We start from the raw sequence: 19,732 nt of genomic DNA, 5'->3' as shown, positions 1-19,732 counted from the left end.
GGACCAAGAAATGCAGTAGGTAACAGAGGATGCTGCCATTAGGCACAAGATCTACAGTATGGACTCTGGATGGCCATACACATCCTCATCTTCTGGGAGAGGGGCTGAGATTTTAAAATCATCTGATTGTTAAGTAATCTGGTGCTGGCTGCCTCTGCTGCCTTTGGTGTGCTTTCAGTAATGACCTCTTGTACTTCAAGGTGAGGTCATGGAAAGCCTTCTGCCCGATGGTGAACCAGCAGAGAGGTGCCCTCAGTGTCCAGCCAAGCTGGACAGCTGCTTGTGCCCAGGTCTCCAGTGGCTGCAACTGGGGCTGATTAGAGCAGTCACATCCCCAGCTCAGCCCCTGCACAATTAGAAAGCCAGAGACATTCTGACTGATGTTTTAATGGGAGTGTTCGCCCATGCATGCTTGTAAAGCAGGAGTCGTGTCTTATCTCAGCTAGTCAATGGAGTTAATAAAAGCCAAGTGCATTTTGAGTCCTTCACTTGCCTGGATGTACCCTATGGCTCAGCCTGGCTCCCACCCCCACCCCCACCCCTGCTCTGGTCAGCCCTTGCTTTTCCAGCTGAAATCCTGCTTTTAGGGATGGCTAGTCACCTGCGGGTGCTGAGCACACCCGGGCCTAGCATTCTGTCCTGCTCTGCTCCCAGCACACCAGGCTCTGCCTTCTTCTCCACTCTTCAGGCCACAACTAAATCTAGATGATGCTTCGTGCCCTCCCCCCTACATCAGCCCGTTCTGGGCTGCCAAACGCAGTGATGGGACAAGTCGTGGCATTGTTGATGTGGCAGCAGCCATGTGGTGCTGCCGGCACGGAGGAGGTGCCATATGGCCACGGGAGAGGCTGTGTTGAGCCGCATTGCACGGAGAGCTGGCCCATCCCCGCCATGTGCCGCGGTAAGGGCATGTGACCGATGAAATCCTGCAGCCATGCTTCCCAAAAATAGCCTGCTGGCCCCCAGCAATTGGGAGCCGCAGGGATTTCATTGCATGCGCTGCAGTCTGGGGCACCATCCCTTCTCGGATGATTCAGGTCCACGTGATGCTGCGGGATCCAGGTACCAATTAACACTTACTAATACATCACTTCTAAACGCCACCACGACCTCTCTCGTCTCCTCTCCAGCCAGTTCCGGTCCCTGGGAGGCCGGTGAGCCCGGCGAGACCCACGGAGCCCCACGGCAGCCAGGTGTGAGCAGGTCCCCACGCCCCAGCACATCTCTGGGGCGATGCTTCTCCCCAGCCGCTCCCACAGGGCTCCTCAATGGAACCCGACCAACCCGACCGGCCGGGCAGGAGCGGGGTTTTGTGCTGCAAACGTAGCAGCGTGTTTCAGGTGTTGCTGTCACGGATGGAAGGGGAGCCAGGAGCGTGTTGGAGGTCACTTGCTACCAGCCTGGTGCTAGTGAAGTCCACTCCTCCTACCCCCTCGAAATTCATGGACTCGAGATTGCAAACGACTCCTGGCAGTGCAAATCGTTGCCCTTCTCCTCAGTCTGGGTCAGGTCCTTGGCTCTCTCCTCCGGGCGCAGCTGCTCTTTCTCACCTCCCTGACTGCAAAACAAGGGGAAAACAAGCTCGAGTGTGCCTGGTCCCGACCCCAGGTCTGCAGGGAGGGACATGGAGGGGGTGAGGGAGGCTCGTGTATCCCTTGCCGGCTCTCCGCCTTCGATTTACTTTGGTAAAAAAGAATTACTAATTGCTTTTAGAGTCTAAACCCACAGAGAGCTTCCTGGGGAGGCACTGCTTGATAGAAGACGAGTAATTTGACATTAAACTGCTGGCGCTTCGTGCCGAGGGGCCCCTTTGGAGTTCGGGGCTGTGCCTGCAGTGCTGGCCCCATCGCCCCCAGGGCTGGGCGCAGGATGGGCTCCCCAGCCCGTCTGTCACGCTGGGTCCCTGATCAGGGACAGACACGCGGGCAGTGGCGGCAGGTGACACGGGGTGACAAGGGGCAGGGCAGGCCTGGCTGTGCCTCTATGACCTGGGGGCGGGTGCAGCCGGGCCCCCACCGCTACACGGGCACCGCCAGTGCCACCATCCTCGGGGGCGCGGTGCCACCGCCGCCGGCGCCCCTTTCCAAGGGGTCGTTCCCCGCTGCGGAGCTGTAACACATCCCGCGGCTGCCGAGCGGCGACCCGCCGGTCCCTCCCGCCCCGGGACAAGCCCGGCCCTGCCCCGCCGGCCGCCCCCCCCCCGCGCCGGGCGCCGCGCAGCCGCCGGCGCTCGCACTCCGCAGGCGCGGCCGGGCCGGGCCGCCCCGCCGGGGCGCGGGGGGGGCGGGACGGCGGCGGCCCGTGGGGCGACACAGCGGCGGGGCAGGCGGCGGCAGCGCTGGGACCGCGGCGGCCGCCGGGCTCGCCGGCAGACGGACGGACGGACGGACGGACGGACGCAGCGCCGCACGGGAAGGCGGCAGGGCATGGGGAAGCGCGGCCGGCCGCGGAGGGAGCCGCGGAGCGAGCCGCGGAGCGCAGGGGCGGCCGGCGGGGCCCGGTGCCCCCTCGGGGACATCTGCAATACGAGCCCCGCGGCGGGCATGGACACCTTCCTCTACAACGTGCAGGTGCTGCTGGAGGCCGCCAGCTACCTGGAGCGGATCGAGAAGGAGAATAAAAGTAAGAGTGGGCTGGCGGCCGCGGCCGCGCGTGTGCGTGACCGCGGGGCGGTCAGGGGGGCTAAGAAAAAAACCCCAAACTTTCGGCTGGCTGCAGGGGCCGGCGACGCAGTGACAAAGGGCGCCGGGGCCGGCCTGCACCCCCCGCGGCAGAGGCGTGCGTGCGACCCCCTCCGCCACTGGGGAGACCTGGCCCGGGGGGAAAGTTTGGGATGGAGAGTGGAGCGGGACAGCGCGGGGAGAGGGGGCGCATCTCCGGTTCTCGGGGAGAGCGGCCTCGGAGGGGCACTGAGAGGGGCTGGGGGGGCGGCGGGCCCCGCGCGGAGCCAGAGCCGGTGGCGGAGCCGGAGCGGCGGGGGAGGAGGCGATGACACGTCCCCGCTCCCCCCGCCGGGGCATGGGCAGAGTCACGTAGGCAAGTGGTAGCGCTCGCCAGGTAGCCGGCGGGGAGGAGAGGGCAGGGCAGAGCAGTACAGGGCAGGGCGAGCGTCCGGTGCGGGGCGGTGGCCAGCCGCGCCGCTAACCTCCTGCTCCGCGGGCGCGGAGGGTGCGCGTAGCCCGCGGCTTTTCCCTGGGGAGCGATCTCCCGAGCGGGCAGGCGGGCCGCGAGGGACGGCAGCACCGCGGGGAAGAAGCGCTTTGGGAACAAAGGGGCGGTCGTGGCCCGCGGCGGAGCGCGGCTGCGGACCCCGCGCAGTGGCGGAGCGCACTCCCGCGGCGCTGCGCCCGGCGCGCCCCGCCCCCGCGGGCGGACACATGGTTCGCACATGGAGCCAGCGCGCCGCGCTCATTGGCCGCCGCCTCCCGGGGGCGGGGCCTCGCGGGCCGCTCCGCCAATGCGCGGCGCCGGGGTCTCCCGTGTGACGTCACGCGTTGCCGAGCGGGCCGGGGGGGCGCGGGGCCGGAGGGGCTCGGCCGGGGGGGGCTCGGCCCGAGGGGGCTCGGCCCGGCGACCCCGGGGTCCTGCGAGCCCGGGGGTGTCGCAGGAAAACCCCTCCGGGAGCTCCGCTCCGCCACCGGCGCTTTGCCCTTGTTTTCCTCGGGTTTCTCTGTTATTCTTTGTTGTAGTCTTTATTTAGATTTTTAAAATTTTTCTACTTTTTTTTATTAAATTCAGTTTTTTACTCTTTTTTGTTTTTTCTCTGCCCTCTTCGGCTTTATGTTTGGGGTTTCCCCCCGGCCCCCCTTTTTCATTCGCGGAACATGTGCTGCGTTTTCTTTTCCGTTTAACTTTACAAAGGGATCAGCGAGTCCCTCACCACGCGTCTCCACCGCACCATCACCCTCTCCTCGCCGTTCATCCCCTATGGCAGCTATAGGTCCCGTGCAGATGACGATATAGAGTGCCCTTGTTCTGCGGGAAAAGCTGCGTGCACGCAGGCTTCCAGGGAAAGGGATCCCACTGCGGAGAACCTGCTCTGCCGCTAAAGCTGCAGCCAAAAGCCCTTGTTCTTTGCTCGCCCAGAACAAATCCAGGCTGCTTTTCTGTTTTTGAAAGTTGACTTAATATTGGGGGCTGGGATTTTTTTCTCATGTGCTAATTGTTATTTCGTAATGAATCTGCAAAGCCGAGCATCTGAGGAGCTGAGCTGCACCGCGAGCAGCAGCTGCGAGCAGGAAAATGACAGGAGACACCAGCAAGAATTTGTTTGCATGTGAAAACAGCAGCAGCCCTGGTTTGGAAATCGAGTGTGAGACCGCTGTTTTGGGTTTGTTTTTTCTCAATGAGCCCTCTTGTTGTGAAGGGGAACTGTTAAAATCATGGCTTTTTTTCGAGGTTAGGGGGTGAGATAGAATTCTCCTTGCCATTGAGATGGATAGTATCTGATCTTTTATATGCTCCATTTAAGAATGCATCATTTTATATGGTTCCTTGTTTGGAGCTGGAAAATGAGTAGGACAGCAGGATAAAGGATTTTTTATTGCTAGGTTTTTAAAAGAGGTGTTTGCATCTAAACAATTCCATTCCTGAGCACTTGTTTTCACTGAAGCTTTCACTAATAATTGTTAAGGTCATAATGCTGAAAATCATCACTTTTATTAGGCAATTCTGCAAAACCTTTCAATATTTTAATTTGCAATCAGGACATTTTAGGGTGAGAAGTCCCATTTAACCAAAGGTTCAGCTAGTGAACGTGCTGTTCAGAACGTGACCGTCATAAACCAGGCAGATTTTACGTGTTGCTCCCAAACAAAGAAAAATGCTGCTGGGATTGGAAAACAATCTCTGAGCATTACTGGCCCTATCTAAACTAAGGAACAGCTGCAGAAGCGGGAGGGTTGTATCCTAATGTATATACATCTCCTTTCTGGGAAGGGATTTGCATGCGGAGCTCAAGTTATTGCACCAAGAGAATGCTGTGCCCTTTCCTCTGCCAGAGCAGGGGTGATTCCTCAGTGCACCCAGTGCTGGCAGCCTGGCAGAGACATTGCTAATGGCTGGTCATTCCTCATTACAGTCTCTGACCTCACAATTAGCAATAACAGGGGCAGCGAGCTCAAAAAAAGTTTGGTGATGGAGACTGCCAGCCTCGGTTGCAGTCAGACTTGGTGCTTGCCTGCTTCCTGCAGGATGCCCGGGTCATTTGACCACCGTGTTACGCAGGGCTGTAATGAGCTATTTTGGTGTTACTCCCATCAGGAAGGTGGCTGAGTCACAGCCCTGTTGTGCCAGGTGCTGTACACACAGGGGAGTGACAGTGCCCTGCCCCAAGGAAACAGTCTTAAAAAAACAGAGGTGACAGATGGATGTTTGTCTCCTCCTGGCCAGGATGAGTGACGGGGACAGAGCTGGGTAAAGCACCAGGATGCTGGTTGGGAGCAGCATCACAGTGTGTGGAAGCTCAAGGGCTTTGGTAGCCAAAGGAAGGAATTTAAGGAAGGGCTGTTAAGGCTCTGAGAGCTCAGGGCGTTTTCCTCGTAGTTTTACAGTTTCTGATAAACCACACTCGGTGTCCTCATTCATTCTTCCACGCCTTTGGTGGTTGTGCTAGGTTATTCACATTCTCAAAACACTGTCTTCAGCAGGAGCAGATGCTGTTTGGTAGAGGGGGCCCCCTGAGAGGTGGACACAACCTCTTCTCTTGTGGATTCAAGTGCTTGGATATCCCAGATGTGTGTCACACCTTCTGGTGGTAGAGGAGCAACTACAAGGATGTTTTCAGCCTCCAAAACACACCTACCCTTGTTTGCAGGTCAGTGGTGCAAGGCAGACAGTGGAGCCTTCCATGTTGAGGGCAGGACTTTCAGATAAGGCAGGAGTTTCCTACCTGCCTGAAGCTCAGGGAGAAATATGGAGATGATTATGATTTACATTTGTAGGTCCCACATCCTATCTTTGTGGTCATGACTAATAGCAGAGGGGCCATGGGATGGCTGGGTGGTGTGGAAACAGAACCACAGGGCAGAGAGCCATGGAGCAGGGTAAGACGTACTGTCAGGGCTATGGCAAGGGGACAGTGTTCAGGAGTGGCCTCTCAGCACCACCCTTATAGTATTCATTTACCTTTTGAAGTATTAGAATAAAAATTACCTGTGTTACACTGTGGTGACAGGGAAGGTTAGAGTCCTGTTATCAGACTCCTTGGGTAAGCTGGAGTATTTTAGCTACTGAAATATATCGGAATTATTTTTCCAGTTGAGCCTCTGGGAGTGAATAACAGTGCTGCCTGCCTTCTTGCTGCAGTTTTCATGGTGAGACCACAAAACCCAATCCCAACACACCTTGCTAACTGACATGTACAGGTTTCCAAATGACCTGTTTCTAGAAATTTAAGCTTGGTAGCCAAGGAATAGAAACATCACATGAAAAAAGTTACAGTGGCTGTTTTCAGAAATGAAAGTTGTGCTGAGGACAGCTCTGTTGGTGTATTTGTAACCTGTGCAAGTGCCACTTCATGAATAAGCATGGCTGAAAATCTGTAGCAGCAGAAATGCTGTAATTTGGAAGATGTTTTTTAAAGAGACCTGGAGTAAACTCAGCTGAGGTTTAGTATGTGTCAGGCATCCCCTTTGTGTGTGTGGACTCATGTTTTTGTCAGTAGGAGTTGCACAAACATGTGATGAATCCTTCTGATATGATAACTTACCTGTAATAGACATGGTGTGTAATACATTCTGATCTCACTACACATACAGACCTGTGTTGCCATATCCTTTTCCAAAAGCATGAAGGCAGTCAAGTTGCTGTAACAGGGGGGGCAAGTTCACAAGTCTAATAGAGGTGTGTATGCATGGGACAGTGGACTTTGGTCCCTCACAGGAGACAGCTAGATCTTCTTCAAGTCCTGGCTGTGTTTATTGATCTTCTGACCAGGAGTAACAAATGTGTGATCTTAGATTTGTCCTTTGCTCCTGAATAATTCTCTCTGAGGCAGAGGACAACTGAGCCTTGGGGATGAGTTAACAGTATCTTCATCATGTGGCTCCTTCCATTGTTTATGTGCTGTTTAGGGTCTTTTTTTGACAAACCAAGAAATACCAGAGCCCTGTAATTAGCAGAGCGCAAAAGAAGTTGAGACTGCCTTTGGTCTGTGTGCAGAGCTCCCATTGAATCAATGAGAGCGGAACACGTGGCTCAAGGTCAGTGTAGATGGTCTTGGATCTTATGGTGATATGATATATAGAGCAGTGTGGGACCTCGTTATTCATATATTTTTCATCCAGCTCGCAGTAAACCCCTTTCATTCCTCCTGGTTCATGACCTGGCCACAGTGATTCATGTGTTAGCCACTTCCAGGTTGGGGTATTTTGACTCATGCTGTTTGGACCTCAGCATAGAATTCAGAAGGAAGCCACAACAGAAGAAATGATAGGGCAGAGGTAAAACCATGGAACTGTGCCAGAAGCACCGCTGAGAACTGATCACATCCCTTGTCAGCAGAGCATCCTGAGAGCCGGCAGAGAAGCACCTTCTGCTGCTGGCTGAAGAACCCTACCTTCTTGTTATTTAGCTGAAGGACTCTGTATATTTTTTTCTTACGGGAATTCCTCTTAATTTTGCGGCTGGATCAGTTAAGTGACATAATCAAAGTCACAGAATAAGATGCTGACTCAGTATAAATTGGGGCACAGCACAGGTCTGAAAACAGAGCTCATCTCCTGGGGAGAAGGAACAAGTAGCCCAAAGAGCCAGTAGATCTGTGGTTTTTACCTTACTGTTTGGCGGAACTTGGTCTTTGAATCAGTGTGCACTTCATTCCTGTTCAAACTCTTGGATATCCCAGGGGTTTGGTTCTGAGAAACATCTGTCCTCAGTGGTGGATGGGTTCCAGATACCAGTGGGAGTGCTGAAAGGGATTATCTGATGCCTTGCGACAGAGTGAGGCTCCCGGATGAGAAATGAGGCTGTGTCCTACAGGCTCTTGTAGGTGCCTTAGTGAAGGTGTTGCAAGCCTTGGAAGGGAGTTGAGTAGGTGGGACTTGGGTTGTTCTCCATTCTGCTGCTGCAAGTCCTGCAATACTGAGCTGTTACAGTCATGACAACAAGAGACCTGGTTGTCACAGTGTGTGCTGATAGGTTGTTCAGATGTTGTTCCCCTCACTAGAGAAACAGGACTGGTATGGATCTGATGTTCCCAGAAATTTGGGGATCTTTGTGAATCTTTGCACTGTTCTGAGAGTGCCAGAAAATGGTTCTTGCTGGGGATCTCTGTCCATGCTTTGATTGCAGATGAATTAGATGTCAAGGATTTGAAAACCATATTAAGAGTTTGGAGGGTTTGTGTGAAGGTGGGCAAAGGAAGCACTGATGACTGTTGCCATCTTGATGTTTCTACCAGAAAATGCACATTTTCGGGGATAGGAGGATTTTAGCAAAAGCCAAGTACAGAATGAAAAACAAGACAGCTTAGCCAAAGGGATTGCCCTTATTGAAAATAACATCCACGTTGCAAAGCATTGTGTTATTTCTAAGCTTTGTGTTCAAAGCAGAGGGCTGGGCATCTTGATTTGTGAGAAGTTCCTGTTCCACCTCTGACTTAGGGTGTGTCTTCATGTGAACAATTATGCTGCTTACACCTCAGTTTCCCTTTCTGCAGAGTAGAAAGAAAATAGCTAAAGTCATTTCGGATTTGAGAAGCTTAAACATTGCTTTCTGGAAAGCTCTTAGAAAATTTCCCTGATGGAAGTTGCTAGTTTAATGCAAGTGATGGTGATGTTGATAAAAAACAGATCACATCTGTTGTACTTGATGAAAATAGTACAGCAGCATTTCAGATGTAAATATTAATTGATTTCTGCACTGCAGATTTTTTCTTGGATATTTAAATTATTGCTAAGGAGGAGGGAAAGGCTATCAGGGAGATTAACAAATCCATTATTAAGGCTGAAAATGGAGGATTGCCGAAGTGCCATTTAATAAAATGTAAAAAGCCCCTTTCTAAAGGGCGAAGCAGCAGAACACACAATGAAAGTGAATCACAGCTGCCAGAAGGGATGCCAAGCAGCAGGCACTTATAATCAGAAAACTGTACTTACAGATCATTCGGAGCCACTAAATTAAATGATCTCATTCCCCCCTAAAATACTCTTCCCTTAGCCCCTCCCTAGTGTTGCCTGTGGATTGCTCAACCACATTTAAAATCTGACTTTGGGGGATTTTTGGTCAGCAGCTGAATGGCATCGGGCCTCTTCATGCTATTCACTTTGCACCCACTTTCGTTTCTCTCACACTCTGGCATTTTGCAGGCTGACCTGCCCACATGAGCACTTGGGATGGCAACTGAAAGATTTTACAGATCTGCTGTGGCTCCATGGTTTACTTGCCTCTTCTCTAGGGCTCCTTTTTCAGGCAAATGTCCCACAGTTTATTCCCAAATTTGTCTTTGTTTCACACAGATTTTTTTTTTCCAATTGTACATTGTTTACTTCAGAAACAAAGACTTGGAAGCTGAGCTGAAGTGTAAATGCAAGAGCTTATCCTACATCATTTCACACAGAACTGATCCTGCTGTTACTTCGTTCCAGGCCTGATTTAATTCACCATGTGTATCAGGGTTCCCCTCTTTCATACTCCCTTGTTTTGTATCTTGAACTTTACCTTCATAAGGCTGACACTCTGATATGCTCCTAACCTACCCCTTCATTTTCCAGCCATGGCTTTCCCTATTTAATCCCTAGAGTGGCACCACATGTCTCCCAGTGTGCCATCAGAAAAGCTAGTGGTAGTGGATGCTCACGAGGGCCTGTTTTGCAGTGATTTTGGGGCTTCATCATGAGTTTGGGAGGCTGGAGTTGTGGGGTTTGGGTTTTTTAATGTTTAGTATTGCTCATCCTGAGAAGCAAGTGGCTCCCTGGTTTTGGAAGTGGTTAAAGGAAGCACAGTTGGAGCCCAGAAACGCTCTTGCATTAACCTCACTCTTGTAGAGAGGTCTGTGCACCTGTATCCTTTTCCCTAATCCAAGATCTGATGAGTAGCCCTTGAGACTGCTCAAATTTGGAATTTTCCATGTGCTTTTAACAATCTCCTCTATGGGCAGTTTCCAGTGTAGAAACATGAGGTGGGGAGAGAGAATACTTCGTTCCCTGAGTTCTCCTCCAGACAAAAGCCAGTCTTTACACATGCTGTGGTCTGGCTGGGTGTAGGGGTATGAGTGGAGACTGTCCTGTCTGAGCAAGGGCTGGGACTGGCTTTCCCAGAATGAGGGAGGAATGTCCCTGGAGGTGTCCCAGCTTCCTTTATTTTTCAGTTATCCTACCTTAAGAGAAACAAAACAAATCAACCCCTAGAGATTCGGAGATGAAAAGGTCTGTGTAAGAACTGAATAGTGGTATTATTTTTACCTCCATCAGCTGCAAGCCTGCAGTTTTCTGAGGAAACCTCAGAAATGGTGAATCAGCAAACTGTGTAGAGAAAAGTTAGCTACCCTGAATCCACTTTTTTCTTGCCTTCTCGAGTTGAGTGCTGCCAGCTCTTGCAACTCTATCATGAGTCTCCTGATACTTTGTGCTCTACCTAAAGCCCTTGCTACCAGACGTAAGCCATTAATTGAGAATCTTTTCTGGGTTTTTTTTTTCAAGGTACTTCTCCATCTCCCATTGTGATGGAGGAATGCTTGCAAATGTAACAAGTCATGGCCTAAAGGTTCAGAAAATAATCCCAGTTAGAACTACAAAACAGTCTTTGGAGGGTTTCTTAGTCAGAATCAGTTTGAGATTCAGATTTTTACTATGGGTGTTCTGATTCTGATCTTGAATGTTCTCTGAGTGTGTCCTTTTTGAGTAAGTCAAATATTTTAGAGACTGGTATCATACAATAGTATGTTACCAGGTTTTTAACCTCCATTCCAGCTAATGTTGAAGTTGGTAAAATTCAGGGTCATAGAAGTGATCCAAGGGTTTGTATCTGCATGAAAATCAGGAAGTAAATACATCATTAAAATTCTGAAAAGAGTGATCATACTGAAAGGTGTGTGACAGCATTTGCTAAAATGCTGAGTTGTTCACTGTTGTTCTTTGTTGATGTGCTGCTTCAAGTACAGTGAGTTTGCTGTCTATGGTATCTCTTGTCTATGCTCTTAAAACCTCTATGCACATTGAAAAATAGGTCTTGCTCCTCAGCCTCCCATGAAAAACAATGTATCAGTCACTCCAGGTGGGACTTCCTGGCACCTTGTTTTTAGTTACATCTCCACAGGTGAGATGTGGAAGGTTTCCACACTGTGACTGTGGCTTTATCTTTTGTAGCCTCTCTGCTTTATCCTTGCCACAGCCCTGTCAGTTCCGTGTGGGTGGGCACAGAGCCATCACCTGGAGTGCTGTGTTCAGTTCTGGGTTCCTCAGTCCAAGAGAGACGTGGAGCTCCTAGAGCAGGTGCAGTGGAGGGCTACAGAATTGATTAGGGGACTGGAGCATCTCTCTTACGAGGAAAGGCTGAGAGAGCTGGGCCTGTTCAGCCTCAAGAAGAGACGACTGAGAGGGGATCTTATCAATGTCTGTCTGTTTGAAGGGAGGTGTCAGAGGTTGGACCAGGCTCTGCTCGGTGGTGCCCAGCAGTGGGACAAGTGGCAATGGGCAGAAACTGATACACAGAAGTTCCGCCTGAATATGAGGAAGAACTTTACTGTGCAAGTAACTGAGCACTGGCACAGATTGCCCAGAGAGGCTGTGGAGTCTCCCTCACTGGAGATATTCCAGAGCCATCTGGATGCAATCCTGTACACTGTGCTCTGGAGTGACCCTGCTTGAGCATGGAGGTTGACCCACTGTGGTCCCTCCCAACCTGACCCACTCTGTGATTCTGTGACCTGACCACCGCCGCCTCGGGGTCTGGGTGGGCACGGAGCCATCACCTCAGGCGTGGGGACACCCTCCCATTGCCCCGGGGGGGTCGTGCCGTGTGTCGCTGCCCCCGACGCGCTCTGGCGGTGCCTCGGTGCTCCCGGGAACTGCATTTCCCAGCCCGCCCCGCTCCGCTCCGCCCGCCCGTGAGCGCCGGGCAGAGGTAAACAAAGTGCTGCGAGGCGGCGGGCGGGGCGGCGGCCGGAGGGGCCGGTCCCGCCGCGGGGCTGCCGGGCCGAGGGGGCCGGGGCTGGGATCCTGGCAGGGCCCGGCGCGGGGGTGAATCCGGGCTGGCCGCGGGGGGCAGCGCTCGGCCGGGCGGTGGGGACGGGGCTGGGACAGAAATAGCGCTTGCCGCCCCTCGCCCTCCCAGGAGAGCCGCCCCCCGGGACGGTGTGACGAGGCCCGGACACTGGGCAGAGACGGCGATCCCCGGCGCCTCCCCACCGCAGCCGCCCCCGTCTCCAGCGGGGAAGCCGGGAGCGTGGGGGCGGAGGGCGGCCCGGGGCTGCGGAGCCCCCCGGCCATGGAGCAGGTCCAGATGATCAACATCCAGCGGCTGCTGGAGGCGGCCGAGTATCTGGAGCGAAGGGAGAGAGGTAATGGGGGGAGGATGGGTGCCCTCCGTGAGGGCAGCGGGGCTGGGGTCAGATCCCCGCCGAGGGGAGAGAGTGACGCCGGAGAAGGGATCAGAGCGAGTGTTGGCTGGCGGGATGGTGATAAATCCCCAACAGCGAGGGGGGTTGGATGAAAGATAGGGCTGATGAGTCCTCCTGGAGGTGGTGGGTGAGCTGGAAGGTTTTTGCAGAGTGGGGGAGATTGGCGTGGATGTGGTTTCTGGGAGGAAAAGGGGGGGGTGGTGTGAAAGTTTTCCACTGGGCAGGAGGGGTGGTGGTGGGTGACTCTGGCTCAGCAGAGACATCAGTGGCACAGTGAAATACGTCTGGTTTGCCTGGTTCAGATAGGTTGGGCAGGAGAAGAGAGATGAGGCACTCTCTGGACTGTCATGGTTTATTTTGATATTTTCAGTGTTTGAGTGGTAGTGTCCTTCCTCCAGGGTTGGCAGAGACTTTATACTTACCTTCCTCCCCTTTCTCCAACTCCCAGTCCACTTCCTTGTGAATACATCCTCAGTCATTTCCCTGAACTGTTGTGTTTAAGGGCCTCCCCAGCTAGGCCGATGGGTGAGGCCCGTCTGCTGACTTCCTCCTTTTTTTTTTTCCTTCTTTCTTTTTCTTTTTTCCTCCTTCTTTTTTGTGTATTTTTTGTTGTTGTTGTTGTTGTTTGTTTGTTTTTCATGCCTTGCCTGTTGATTCTCTTGCAGAGTGCGAACATGGCTATGCCTCGACCTTCCCCTCAGTTCCAAGTCCTGGACTGCAAGACCCAAAGCCCTCACGGAGGCTGAGCCGGGCACGGAAATACAGCGGCAGTGGCAGCATTGCCAGTATTGCCACCAGGTACGATGTGGGCAGGACAGCATGGGGGCAGGAGGGGAGGTGAAGCTGCAGAAGAAAGCTGGAGACAGTGGAAAGAAATTTGCTCTCTGGGGAGAATGGGAAGAGTCTCAACAGCTAGAGGGATTCAGAGCTGGGGCACACAAGTGCAGCATCCATTCTGGATCCACAGCACTGGAAGCAGAGGGGACACAGGGGACCTGAATCTGAAGTGGCACTGCCAGCTGACATCATGCCAAGGCTCAGATGCTGCAGAGGGAAGGGGAATAGGGAGATCTGTTCATAAGGTTTAGGGAAGAGGTAGGCAATAGCTATTCCCATTATATACAGCTGATGTCTTTCCAACCCAGAAATCACTGCTTTTAAGGGATAGTGCATGTGCAGCCAGGGTGCTTTGGGATTGCAATGACAGGCATGATTCGAAGCAAGGAAATGTTTTGAAATGGATCCCCTACAACAAATGGGAGAGAGGGAGATGACTGACTGTAATGGACAACATGTTAAAAATTCAGTTCAGGAAAATGAAGCTGTCTTTCAGTCTGCCTTTCAGGGCAGTGGGATTTCCCAGCTTTTGATAGCTTGGTAATTTGTAGAACTCCACGGTTTTGACACTTTTCTTATTATACAATGCCATGTTTCTTGGTTTCTTAAATCCAAGAGACAACAGGATTAAGCCTATCACCTGGTGCTGTGGTTGCATCTGCCTCTTCCCTCTCATTCCTGTTCTTTTTATTTTTGTTTGCTACCTTCTGTAGATTTGTTCAGACCTTGTTGAGACCTTCTGGGATAGCGAAACTTTAGAAACATAAAGTATGCCTTTGAAAAGGCATTTGCAAGCTTGCTTTTACTGCAGCAAGGCCTGTGCAATCCATAAAATGGTGGCAGGTGGCTCAGGTGATTAAGGCTTTCTTAAGGCCATTGGGAAGGACCTGTAAGGGCCTAAGGGAAAGGTGCCTTTGCTTGCAGTGGTTCTGCTTCAGCAGCATTTCATAATAAAGGTTGTTTGAAGCAATGTTAGGACACCTTGCTGTGGGGAAGTTTTCTTCATCAGGATCAGCATATCTTGACCTCTTTGTATGCTGAATGTTTGTATTTACTTCCCTGCTTCATCCAGCCTCTCCTAATTTGAGGGCACTTGTAGCTCTTTACTGTTTGTCATGAACCAAAGCCCCAGTCCCGTGACTTTGTGTTGGAAAAGGATGGCAAATGCTGAATTGAGGTCGGTATTTTTCCCTCTAGGTTTCCCACATACTATTTTTCCATCCCACACCTCTTTGTCTCAAAGGCCTTTGTCATGGCAACCTGCCCTTCTCCAGAAGAGGGCTGGAAGCACATCCCCCTCAGGAACTCCTTAGCACTGAATCCAGCAGCCTGTAGGCTGGAGAGGGATGCAGAGCACTCCCTGTCCCTGGGGCCAGGGTGCTCAGCAGGCCCTGCCAGCACAGAGCCCCAGGCACAGCTCTCCCGAGGCAGCTCTGTGCTGACACCAGCCCGCTGGGCCCTTGAGCTTGACAGGCTGAATATGTTCATGTGGGGGGAAAGGCGACAGAGAAGCAGAAAGGTACTTTCTAGTCTTACTTAAAATCTTCTTTATACAAGGAATACTGAGGCCAAATTGAATCTTTAGAGTGAGAACGTTGTTACCCAGAGTGTTGCCTCCTGTGGTTGTTTCAGCCTCGGGGAGTGACCAGGGTGAGGTCTGCTTCAGTCAGAGACCAGAGTGGGTCTTTTGGGGAGCTCAGACCTTACATGCACAGTTTGAAATGGAAGTTTCTTTTAGCACAAGTCGTAGCAGCTTGCACTTGCTGTAGGAGATGGCAGGCCTTCCAGATGGCTGAAGTGCTGGGAAGTGACAACTGTGAAGTTTAGGGTGCCTCCAAATTCACTGCAGTGTCTTTTGTGTGATGCTGAGTATAGCATCAGCCTTGTTTAAGGAAGGCTCTGTATCATCTCTTCCTGTTAAAATCAAAGGGGCAATTTAGTAAGTTCTGTCTGGTGGAGTTGGAATGGACTTTGAATTAAATACCAAGCCCTTGATGAGGAACAAAACCTACATTTCATGTGTGGACAGGAGATTTTTTTAGATTGCTTTTGTTTCAAAATGTTTAATTAGTGTAGAGAAATTATGCATTTAGATCTCATGCAGATCTTGTAATTTAACAGCCTCCTGTAAAAATGTCTCTCAAGCAACCTTGGCAAAGTGCCGATGTTTTCTTTTTTTTTTTTCTTTATTTATACACTTTTCAAAATGACGTGTACACTGTTGATGGTCTTTATTGAACCAAATCATCCATGATTTTGTGGTGCAGGGTATTTACGAAGCCTAGTTGCTTATTTGATTCATAGTTTAAATCCAAGTATTTCCCTTCAGCATTTGCAGCCCAGACATGACAGCTATTTCCTCCCAACAGGCTCTGTGCTGTCATTGCACAAACACCCAGAAAGTTCTGAGGAACAGACAGCCCAGCTCTGGATAGCAGTGGTGAAGCAAATCTTATTCTTACAGAACTATGGTGGTCTCACAGTCCCAGCAAAATAATTCTTTTCTACCCCAAACAGGGATGTACAGATAAGAGGGAAAACATTGCTTCATGACTTCTAATTCATATGATGCAATTTTAAAGAAGGGTGTTGTGGCTCAGGTTCTCTTTTCCTTTGCTTGTTTCTGTTGTGCAACCAACAGCATGGAGATTGCTGCAGAGGGCTTCCCTCTGCAATCATTATCTACATGAACGTGCAGTGTTTTGTGTAGATGTTTGAAAGACCTAGTGGCTTTGAGTTAAAATATGAATATGCTTAAAAATACAGTTTTGCTTTAGTCGTGGATATTTTGGTATGGAAAATTACCCACAGAAAATAAGTGGAGAATCACAGTCATTGAGACGTGGTGTTTATAATAGACAAGGGAAACTTTTTTTTAACAAATCCTACTTATCACATAGATAAAAGCAAAAATCCAAGCAAATCAGTTAGCCAACATGTATTACATTTGAATTGAATATTACCTCCATAAATTTGCACTTGACAAAAATATCTTTCGGTTTTTGGAATGGGATGAAAAATGAATAGAGGTTTGTTACAGCATGTAGTATCACTTAATTAATGTTACTTTCTTCTCAAGATGTTTCTGGGGAAGAACCTGAGTTTTAAAAACTTGCTAGAGAAGTGAAGTAGTCTGTGCTGGGAGTACAGTTCTGTGGGTGCATTGACTTGCACTCCAATGTCACTGGAAACTGCTGCATGGACCCTACATGTGCAATTCTAATAGACCCAATTATTTGAAAGGTTCATTATAGTTAGTTAGGATTAGCCTGGTTTGGTATTTATACATTTTGGAAAATAATTGAGAAAACTTTTTAATCAATTTAAACCATTGTGTCAGCAGGAAATAAAATAAACAGTAGGGTTGCTAAATGATTTTTTCCCCCAATAATACTGTCAATTTAATGAAGTTAAGATTTATAATGAAATCTGAAATTATGTTGCAGTATTAGATTGTCATTTGTGTTTTGTTTTTATTTAGGCTCTCAGGCATGTAGAAAGCCTGTTGTTTTTTTGTCTAATCCTGGGGAAATACCAAGCATCCTCCCAGCAGCACTGGGAGCCCTCAGCTCTCCCAGGAGGCCCATGTTGTTAAGAGCTCTCAAAGAATCTATTGCTCAGTTCCATGGGGGAGGGTTTGATCTCTGTCCAGTTTCTTTTTCCTTTCATTTTCCTCTCTTGCCATTATCCTCCCTTGTGTCTGAGGCTGCTTCCCAAGGGCCTTTCAGACACCTACAGTCTGGTAGCAGGTTGCTTGCAGAGCTTGGAGTCAGCAGCTCTTACAAGTATGGTAAGGCATTTTGGACATGTTACCTTGGAAATCTGAGTGTCTGGGTTTCTTTGATCTTCTGGCTCTTGTACTGGTGCAGCTCCTCATTTTCTCTGTCATTGCACTCTCCCTCTACCCACATTAAACTTTTTTTCCATGCTTCTAAATCCCATCCCTTGGTTTTGTGCTGAGTTTTCTCTGTAGGCCTTCATTCACATATCCTTTGAAACTCTCTTTTGAGGGTAAGGTATGGGGACTGTACTGCTGAAACCCTCAGGTATTTTTGGCTTTAAGCTTGATTTGCTCACAGTGTCCTAGAGTGAGGACTGAGGGGTGGGTGCATAGATGTGCATTAGGTACCTCATGTGCCTTAGGTGATGGCTTCATGTGGCACAGGTTCATAAACATGGGTGCAGAAGCTGAAAGGATGTGGCTGCCAAGTGTAGCTGCAAGTCAGCCTTGGGTGTCTGGTGCACAAGAAAGCTGATTTACCACAGCTGTACCTCGCTGTGCAGGGAGGGAGTAGGGGGGTTGGTGAACACTGCACAGTTTTAATATATTATGTCTTTTTGTCAAAGGAGGTTTCCTCCCTCCACCCCCCCACATCGTGCTGCTGACTGAGTACCTGGCAATTTTCAGTCCTTCCTGTAGTCTCTGGAGTTAGGACAGTGCTGTAATTATGATTTTATTGGGGGAGAGGGTGTGCAGGTGTCTGGGTGGTTTGCCTGTCTTGTGTAAGGAATTCCTGAAAGAGCAAATCGTTGTGTCAGCCCATGTTGATCTACTTTTCTGCACAAGGCCCCTATCCCTGACTTCATGTCCCAGAGGACTGGTCTCTGAGACTTTCTGTCTACAGCTTTCCTGCTTCCTAGGCTCTATCAGTTGTTACTTGTTTCTGGATGATACTTTGTGTATTTGCTTGTGAGTTTTTTGGTTGTGGTTTTTTTAATCCTCTTGCACTGGATCACACCTCACTCCACAGCTAGTGGGAGTTGGGTTTTGACTTGCTGTGTGTAGGTGGGTTAGAATCTGGCCCTTGTGTAATATGGGGGGGGATAGAGGCTGCGTTCTGCCTCAAGCCTTGTAGTGCCAGGAAGCTCTATTCATGGCTCAGGACCTGGCTTTGCTTCATAGAGTACAAATCCACACGTGTAAAACAGAGAATGTGCAAGATCTGCTGTGCCATGTTTTGAATTATGCTTCATTTTGATAATGTACAAACAGTGTGATTAGTATCTGGAATCTTCATCTTGCTGTTGAAACTTTGTCTAGAAGTACTTGGAGGCAGGATCTTGCCTCCTAGTAGAGGGTATACCTGAATATGCTGGTTAATTTTTCAAGAAAGGGAGGCTGAGCTATTAAGGATTGCTTTTCTCTTAGAGATGTTGAGGGAGACTGGCCAGCAGTATTGAGTATAATAAGGTATGTGCATGACTTCTTTTTGAGAAAGCATAATGACAATATAAGTGTTGTGCTGGGAAACTGGATTGCTGGTCCATGCACAAGAGGAGAATTACCCCATGTTCAAATGCTACTGTCTTTTTAGGTTTGTACTGGCATACAGGTGCTCAGAGCAGGCTGGCAGGCAGGACTGTTCTCACATAACTCTGTTCAGCCTCAGCACATCCCCTCTGCCCTTTTTGATGTAACTTGCCCCAGTGCAATCTGCAAGTGTAGATAAGCAACTCCTAGTGATGCTGGAGTTTCTGAACCTGCCAGCATTACATTGTGTGAGATCCTGCCACAATTTGGAAAATAAAAAAGTACCCCATGTAGGTGAGGTTTTGTATACAGTGTCTTTTCAGTGGTGCTTGGCTTTGCAGTACAACTGGCAGGTTGCCAGGGAAAACACAGAAAGTGGGGTGAACCCAGCAAATGGCACAAGAAGCATAAAACCCACTCCCTGGTGAGGAATGAGGCCTCCAAATGTGCAAGAGCTGATGTAGCAATTTCCATGGGGGAACCCACTGTGTTCCTCTTTATCACCCTGTTTATTTTATAACCCTCCAAGGGAGAAGATCCTGCCGAGCTGCAGTTCCTGTTTTCCTTTGTGTATTAGCAATACAGCCATGCATAGGGATATCGGGGCAGCAGGGAGTCTATGCAGAAACCCACAATTCTGGGCTCAATTTATACTTTATACCTTCAGTAGTTGTAAAATGTAATTTGTGTTCTGTTTAAACTATCAAAGTTGTGCAAAGAGGCCTTTGTGTAAACCAGAAGTAGGCCCAGTTGTTGATGTTATCTGCAACTGAGCTGTAATTCTCTGCTGCAGCATCTGTCTGCTGTGAAGTGTCACTATCTGTGGCTGAAGGCTCATGAACCCTTTGTCCTCCCAGATTTGGGAGAATCCTCTACAGGAGTGTGCTGTTTTGTAGCAGTGGGAGCTAGTGAGGGCTCATGCTGTTGGTGTTGCAGCACTGCCCAGTTAGAGCTGTGCTGCAGCTGCCGTGGGCTGATTTGCATCACTGATCACAGGGCTGCTGTGAGAACAGGAGACTTCGGATTTTGGTTCTTATGTTCTCAACGTCTTTTGAAATGTGAAGCTTGTTAGACCCAGCCCTTAG

The 19,732-nt window shown here is 50.0% G+C and overlaps 1 protein-coding gene across 2 annotated transcripts in view; it reads left to right on the top strand.

Moving 5' to 3' along the window:
• The first annotated feature begins 2,331 nt into the window (after positions 1 to 2,331).
• Positions 2,332 to 19,732, top strand: part of MXI1 (MAX interactor 1, dimerization protein) — a 56,758-nt gene continuing 39,357 nt past the window's right edge. The window contains exons 1-2 of one of the 2 annotated variants that reach the window (XM_039553677.1): positions 2,332 to 2,622; positions 13,225 to 13,357. In XM_039553677.1, the coding sequence (XP_039409611.1) occupies positions 2,427 to 2,622; positions 13,225 to 13,357 (329 nt within the window). In that variant the 5' untranslated portion in view covers positions 2,332 to 2,426. Of the gene's footprint in view, positions 2,623 to 12,160; positions 12,500 to 13,224; positions 13,358 to 19,732 lie in introns of those variants that run through there. The other variant, XM_010412934.3, reaches the window with a different exon arrangement.

This window comes from Corvus cornix, chromosome 6 (assembly GCF_000738735.6).
Source record: "Corvus cornix cornix isolate S_Up_H32 chromosome 6, ASM73873v5, whole genome shotgun sequence".
Lineage (NCBI taxonomy): Eukaryota > Metazoa > Chordata > Aves > Passeriformes > Corvidae > Corvus > Corvus cornix.
The sequence above is the reverse complement of the archived record's forward strand: the minus strand, read 5'-3'. Positions and strand labels throughout refer to the sequence as shown.